The 8110-nt window shown below is 32.8% G+C and overlaps 1 protein-coding gene across 1 annotated transcript in view; it reads left to right on the forward strand.

Moving 5' to 3' along the window:
- The window catches only part of LOC107439972 (uncharacterized), a 34426-nt gene that overhangs the window by 9847 nt on the left and 16469 nt on the right, over positions 1 to 8110 (forward strand). The window contains exons 6-9 of the mRNA XM_071181750.1: positions 64 to 109; positions 1928 to 1983; positions 3954 to 4029; positions 6529 to 6577. Coding sequence (XP_071037851.1) covers positions 64 to 109; positions 1928 to 1983; positions 3954 to 4029; positions 6529 to 6577 — 227 coding nt within the window. The remainder of the gene's footprint in view (positions 1 to 63; positions 110 to 1927; positions 1984 to 3953; positions 4030 to 6528; positions 6578 to 8110) is intronic.

The raw sequence follows: 8110 nt of genomic DNA on the forward strand, positions 1-8110 counted from the left end.
AAAAAAAAATTAATAAATAGCATATATATATATATAAACAAATTAATTATTTTTTGTTTCCAGTGAAAGAACATATGTTACAAGATTATTAAAAGAAGGAGAATTAACGGTATGATTTTTGTTTTTAAAATGGATTTGATTAAATTGCGAAATTTGTGGTCAGAATTTTGTGCCCCCTACTTAAAAAGTCAAATTCAAAAATAAATCTTAAGACTAAAAAAGTCTTAAAGGCTCTGACTTAAATCGCAATACAGATATATTCTTCCTAAAGAGAGATGAGCTTTAGCTGCCACTTTTGAATTTGCAGTGGGGGAGGGGGCAATTGGAGGATATCATGTAAGCCTTTCTAGGCATCCGAATGTTACTCCAGCTGTTGCATTCATTAAGGAGATAACTGGATTCGAATGGGAGTATGGGTTTGAATGGGAGTATTGGTTAGTATGCTGAAACTTACGAGAGTCCATTACCATTTCATCTATTCTCTCCCTAAGAAGTTTCAAATTGGACTGACCGCAACCCAAATAGCAAAATAAGGTTTCAAAAATGGTTTGTTATGCGGTTTACGTGTAAACCTTCTAAACTTAAAACGAGATCCGTGACAATCTGCTCTATTCTACGCACGTTACCCTAATTCAAAACCTTGGAAAATAACCCTCAATATAATAACCTTATATCGAGGTTGACTTAGGGTTTTCAAGCGATCCTTTAATAAAGCTAGTGCCAAGGAGAAAATAATCTTGAATCTACGTAATTATAAGGTTTCTTTTCGCAAAGTCTTGTATGCTCAGCTGAAATCCACCTTGTCTTGGAATTTTAATGGACGATGCAATTTGATCTTATCTCTAAAGTAAAAATTCAAATTCATCACCATCAAGACAGACGCCCAGATATCAAAATAAGGTTTATTTTCCCTTAGCAAAAACCTTTTAACGTAAACCTAAAAAGGTTTTTGTAAGGTTTACGTGTAAGCCTTCCAAACTTAAAACGAGATCTGTGACAAAAAGCTCTATTCTACTGACATTACTCTAATCCAAAACCTTGTAAAACAACCTTCTATATAAAAACCTTGAATAGAGGTTGTGTTAGGGTGAAAATAATCTGAATAATCTTAATCTGAATAAGGTTTCTTTCCACAAAGTCTTGTATGCTCAGCTGAAATCCGCCTTGTCACGAAATTTTTACGGACAATGCAATTTGATCCTATCGATAGTGTGACGTCAGCTAAAACGTCATTATGGACTTAAGTTACCATTTTATCTAAGAGTCAGTACTTTCAAAAAAGCTTTAAAAATAGTTTTTGATCCTTTAAGGATGAAAGGTTTAAAACTGCAATATTTTTGCTTTTATTGTAATAATAAGGTTTTTGCTTTTACTTGCTTTTATTGTAATAATAATATTGTAATAATAATATTGCAAAAGAGCATTCCCTCTGCAGAGGATCAGATTTGTAATCGCATGGCATCGAATCTTCCTTAGGGATGTTTCTCAATTCAGTCTATTCATCATATATATGCAGTAATTCTCAACGAAATAGCAAATTTTCAATACGTCTACTTGTGTTTTAGTGACATCTATTGGTGAAAATTTGTACGTTTTGTAAGTTTTTTATTTTACGTACGTTTTGTAAAATTTGTAAGTTTTTTATTTTTGTTAAATGCATCGTTTGAATTTTTTTTCATTCAAATTTTAACTCATTCGAACCAATAGAATGATTCTCTAAGAAAACTCTAAAAAAGGAAAAGGAATTTTTTGCAAACTTTGTATTTTTGACTGGTGTTTACTCATATTTTGGTGAGGTACCACCCAGCTGTCCATTTCTCCCTAAATGAAGAGCTTTAGCTCATCTTGTTTGCTTAAATTTGTTCAAAAATTAGACTATTAGTAACATCAGTGTTTAAATAACGTTTACTTTTTTTTCCATTTTTAGTGTGATTCATCAACAAATGACTCTTTGACAAATTTTGAAGAATCTCAGTTTTGCACGTAAGTTCTTTTAAGTGCATTAAATAAACATTTTACTTGAAGAAATGTTTTACTAGTAATTTTGCGAATTTGAAAAAAGGCACTTTAGAAAGATAAAAAAAAAAGTTTTTACTTTAAGAAATTGCCTTTGAAATTTTTGATAGAAAATATATTAATTTTCTTTCATATAGAATTTGCGCGGAAGTAATGTCACTGGTTTTGTTGTGAAACGTACGCAAGAGAACGTGCTCTGATAAGTGTGGTCTTTGAGTCGACTGCGACTGTTCGCAGACTAAGGACACTAACTTTTTTTTAAGCTCATTTTTCTCTTCTTTGCAACTGCAATGTAACACTCGATGTATTGCTGAGTCAACTGCAACTGTCCGGTGGCTAAGGACACTGATATTTGTTAAACTCTTTTTTTCTATTATTTGCAAACTACAAGGCAACGCTCGATTTATTGCTGTGTCAACTGCGATTATCCGCAAAATAAAAGCATTGATTTTTTTAAAACTCATTTTCCTCTTTTTTCCGCACTTCTTTGCAACGCTCAATGTATTGCCATTAAGTTTTGTGGGAAACTTGGTCAGTTCGCAATTAAAAAAAAATTCTGTATGAAAGAGGACCTTTAAATATGATTCTTTATCAGAATACCAAGTATTCTGGTAACACAAAGTATTTTTTGAAGATCGTACAGAGGTCAGTGATAAAACCCATACTGTCAGGCATATAACTGACATAAGTATGACCCAACTGCTTAACTCTGGCATTCCAAAAAGTACCATTCTAATATCGCAGACTATTGAAAGTCTCACCTTTCATCATCTTCTTCCGCTTTCTAATCGACCCGAAGTTGACGATTCCTCAGTCTTCATGAACTCCTGACCTTGCTCCTCCAGACTTTTCCTGTTCCCGTGCTGAATTCCGAACATAAAAAGATATTATTCTATATCAATTGTCAATTCAAAGAGACTTACACATAAGCGTTTAAGCCGCAAAGCTGTAGATCGCATTTTGTCTGGTCAATCCAATAAAGTCTTAGTCACTTTGATCTTCTGGCTCTTCTAGAGAATTTTCCTGTTCCCATGCCTCAAAGATTGTATGAAATGGCATAGCTTCATGTCGATTGGCAAATCAAAGAGATTTACACCAAAGTTCTTTAAAGTGCATTTCGAAACAACTCTACGTGCCCAATACTCTGTTGCTGGAAAATCTTATTGGAAGTGATTTTATGACGCATAAGAAAACCATTTTGGAACTTTTCAAAGAGTTGTACGAATCTCATCAATAAATGTTTTTAACAAACTCCCTAACGCTAGTTTTTGGAGAGAAAAAACTGTTCCTAAAGACAACCGCAACTTTCCTCAGACTTAGCTGAAACTTTGATTTCTTCATTTTAAAGCCGTTATATAGCGTATGTTACATTTATAACACTCATTTACTTATCTTACTTATTTTTACCATAAACTTACCTATGGTGTAGCTTTTAATTCTAGAGGAATATTTCCGACAATTACTTGACTGAGGGCCGAAAAAGCCTGGTTGGTAGGGCACTGAACCCAAATCTAAGTGTTCGTGGGTTCGATCCCGACCGGCCGTGTAGTAAGTGGTGACTGGTGCAAGTTAAATCTGTTGAGTCGCAAAGTCCTTCATGTTCCCATAACAAATCAATACCTCTGGGGGTACTGATCCAAAAGTTTCCTTGTCTTCTGGATTGATTCAAAATTACAAGGCTACGGAGTTGACCATTAGTAGTCGTAAACCCAAAATTGGGTCGGCTGTTCAACGACGGATATAAAATAAAATAAAATTACTTGACTGAGGATTAGATCGTATCTTACAATAAAAATTAAAAATTTTTAATGTTTCTACTGCTATTCATGCATTCATATGGTTATTATAATAGCCAATTAACAGATCTCAAAGAATCAGATGTTTTTTATCGGAATGTCAAGGCAAATGTTTTAGAAGCATTTGTATTTTTTTTATAGGTATAACAACATATCTTTGACACTATTGTTCAATCAATTTATGCTGTCCAAAATTGTTTCTGTGCCAAGAATTCAGGTATCTTAAGTCATAAACTTATTTTCTTTCTTAATTTACATTAAATGCAGTGAATAAAATTGTGTAAAGAACCAATTTATGTGTATGTTATAAGACTCAATCGTTTATATGGGTGATTCTCATGAAATATGACAATTCACTGTCCCTTGTTTCTAGATCTAATACTATAATACTAAAAGAACTTTTTTTAAAAAAAAAATTAATAAATAGCATTGCTGTTAGCATTTTAAATTGACTTTGCATGAACATTGACTGTTTAAATAGTTAAAAAATTTTATTGAACTTCAAAATGTCATTTTCCTGGTATGCCCCAAACAAAGTTTCCAATAATAACTAGCTTCAAAACTTGACATAAATTTTTCAATATCTAATTTCTTTTATCTCAACCGGTGCAAGCATTTCTAGAATATACGCGGAGGATATTATTTACAAAAACTTCTTTTAAAATAATTTTTCCTGGCATTCAAGATTTGGTGAATTTCTATTTCATTTTATTTTTTTCTCGAGCAAATGTCAATAAACTACACTGCTGCCTGTAAGATATTAATAAGTGTAACGGAAGAAGTATACAAAAAAATTTTTTGATTATTTTGAAGACTAAATTTGAAGAAATTTTTTGATCCGAATTGTTATGTTTAGAAAGAATCACCCATATGAGTATTTTATAAGATTTAAGTAGATTTTTATTTTAGATTAAGTTTTAAAAATTCTCAAAAACTTCTTTTCTTTCGTTTAAAAGTTTTACAAATATTCATTAATTGTTTGGAGTTAATAGTAGTTTCTTTTTTTTCTTTTGAAGGAAATTAAAGTGCCTTAAGGCGTTTCAAAAATAAATATTGATATCAAATTTTTTTTTTAAATTATAAAATTTTAAACCAAACTTAAAAGCTAGTTTTTTTTTTAAAAAAATTGGCAAATAATTCGGAGTTGACATTTTTTATTTTGTTAAGAGATTTAGAATATGTTCTTTATGTATACAGTATATCATATATTATGTATATAGTAGATAATAATATAGTAATAGTAGGTAGTTATTCCAATATATTTTTTAAGCAATCGACTGATAGCAATATTTAACAATAAAAAAACACAGAATATTAAATAAAATAAAATAAATACTGTTTGAAATTTTTTTTCTTCTTTTCTAAAGTACTTTTCTTGATATAACTTTTCTTGTGTCGTCAACTGAAGTACTTTTCTTGTGTCGTCATTCGCCTCTAAGAGCACTTCTCTATTACGAACTGTTTCTTCATGATCTTCAGAACAGGTCATAATTGCAAAGCGGTGCGTGCGGTGACGTTTCTGGGCATGGGTTCCTATTCAGTTTTAATCCTGATGATGTGCAGTACCTCCCCTAGAAGCAAGAGTTATGGGACACCTTGTTAAATATAACGTTTTTAAACTTGCATATTTCGAGAAGAAATAGTTTAAGAATGTCATTAAAAAATCTAACTTTGGAAGCGAAACAAATTTCAGATTTGAAATCGCGAGACCTGAATTATTAAGATCAAGCATTCGTATAAATTCAACAAAACATTTTTGTTCTACAGAGTAATTAACATTTAAAGTAAATGCTCTAAAATTCGGATATGTGTCTTAAATTAAAGTGTGGCTTAAATAAACACAAATGATGATCCCTTCCAAAGCCTTAAGGTGTTTTCGAGGTTGTTTATAAGTGGTACGGTGGCTTTGAGGCTTATTTGAAGTTGACTTCAAGAACAACTTGAAGAAATCAACCTCCTAAGGTTTATTATCAAGTCATATGAAGTTCTTTTGTTTACATTTGAGATTGTTCTGAGGTTGATATAGTTTATCTACGGTAAGAACCCCCTCACGACAATGTCTGAGGCCGTCTGGTGCTATGGAAACAAGAATAGCTCATTTCAGGGAAGATAGTTTTTCTTCACTCTAGGGCTAGCACAGTAGACCGAAGAAAAATCTTCCCTTTCTCTAGCCAAAACCTGTCCTAAACAATGACTCCACACCCCTACTTGAAATAGTTATACCCGGTTACCACTGTCACAGCCACGAGGCCAAACGAATGGACAGGGGAGTTCTTATTTTAGACAAACTATAGAAATCTACTTTAGGGCCACCAGCTTAGATAGGTGTATTTTGGGGTGTACAAGTTTATACTTTTACGCTTCAAGCAAATAAGTATATTTGAGGTATGAATAATTTCATCAAACTTCAAATTAAAGTATTTCTAATCTATATATGGGGTTGATTTTTATAAGTTGTAGATGAGATTGAAATTTATGTTTATTGATGAAGTTGTTTCTGGTGTAAAACATAAATCCATTTACTACCTCATGTGTTTTTTTTAACATCTGTCAACCTCAAGAACACCTTATTTTTTTGTGAGGGATACCTTATGCACTAAAATGCTAGTGTAATTTAATCTCTTAATTTTTGTAAAAAATTTGAAAATGATTTTGCGTATTTTTTCCAGAAAATTTAATAATACCTTAATATTTATTGCGATTTTACTTTTAACAGAATCAGGAAATAGCAAGCTACATAGGTGGCTGTCTCAGGTTTTGGATGGGTCTCTCCTTTCTTCAATTTGCGGATTTTATTGTGTGCTCCTCTTTAGTGCTATTTTATACAATTACTCACCTAATGTCGGTAAATATAATTTCCGTTTTCATCAGTATAATGTAATATGCCATCTCTTAACGAAGATACTTTTTCAACTCAGTTGACGTATTTTTATTAACTATCTTCAATAGCAAGTTCATCTAGTCGGCCGAAGACTCCCCGTGGAGTAATTGGTGACTGGTGCACGTTAAATCTGTCGGGTCACTAAGTCCTCCATGTTCCCATAGCAAATCAAAACCTCTGGGGGAGCCGCTATGGCTCAGGGGATTGAACGTTCGCCTTCCAATGAGACGAACCTTTGATTCCAGTCGATACGAATTCTGCACCCGGTTTGCACCGATCACAGTGCTGACGTGAAATACCGCAGGGGTAGACGGATTGTTGGTTAGAGTCCCCTTGCCTTCAGGCTAACCGTGGGAGGTTCTCGTGATCTTCCTCTAAATGTAACGCAAATGCGGGTTAGCTCCATCAAAAAGTCCTCCACGAAGACAAAATTCTCCCAACACTCGATCCAGGAGTTTCCTCGCCTTCTGAATTGGGTTCAAAATCACAAGGTTACGGAGTTGAACATTAGTAGTCGTTAATCCATGAGATTGTGTCGGCTGTTAAACGACGGTTATAAAAATGAAATAAAATACTTCTGGTGGTACTAAATTAGAGATTAATCGTTGTCTGGTTCAGGTCAAAATTACGATCTTTGGACGAATGAATGGATGTATGAATGGGTTCGCCCTATGCACGGGTGTGACGTATGAGTGAGGCAGAAGTCGAATTCTTGGCCAAATATGATGCCACTAGAAAACAATAAAAAACACACCCCATCTGCTTTAATGGCTGACGACAACAACAGCAACAACAATATGACGTTTACATTAAAACCACACTATTTAACGATTTGTTTCGAAATGTTTGTATTTTTTAAACAGCTATAGCGATATTTTTTGAAGTATTTTCAAGATATATTGTAAATACCTTAAATTACAATAAACCATGGGATCGAATGTTCGACGACTTTGCCGTCAAGGTTATCGCGATTATTTTCTAAATCAATAATCGAATGCAATTAGGTCAGAATTTATATTGATAATGATACTTGTCTTGTACCATAATACTGGGCTCGACGTTGATGATAATCCTGAACTTATCATTATTGTTGTTACATTTCATTTGGATAATGAAAATAGTGACTGATGTAAATTAAAATTTTCTCTCGATTTTAAAAACTCGCAACAGCTATGTCAAAGCTATTTTGGATGTTCAATATATATCTATCTATCTATCTATATATATATATATATTATATACTCTATTTACCACCAGACAGTTGGTCTCGAAGTTTTAGAGTCTTAATCTTCTTGATCATTTTTTGACAACTGTCTGTTGCTGGTAAGATTACCTTTTCAAGCGCAATATCATTTTAGTAGACACGATTGATTGTTTCAAACTTGAAAAATCTTTTTTAAAACTTTAGGATGTATTT

This window comes from Parasteatoda tepidariorum, chromosome 6, assembly GCF_043381705.1.
Source record: "Parasteatoda tepidariorum isolate YZ-2023 chromosome 6, CAS_Ptep_4.0, whole genome shotgun sequence".
NCBI lineage: Eukaryota > Metazoa > Arthropoda > Arachnida > Araneae > Theridiidae > Parasteatoda > Parasteatoda tepidariorum.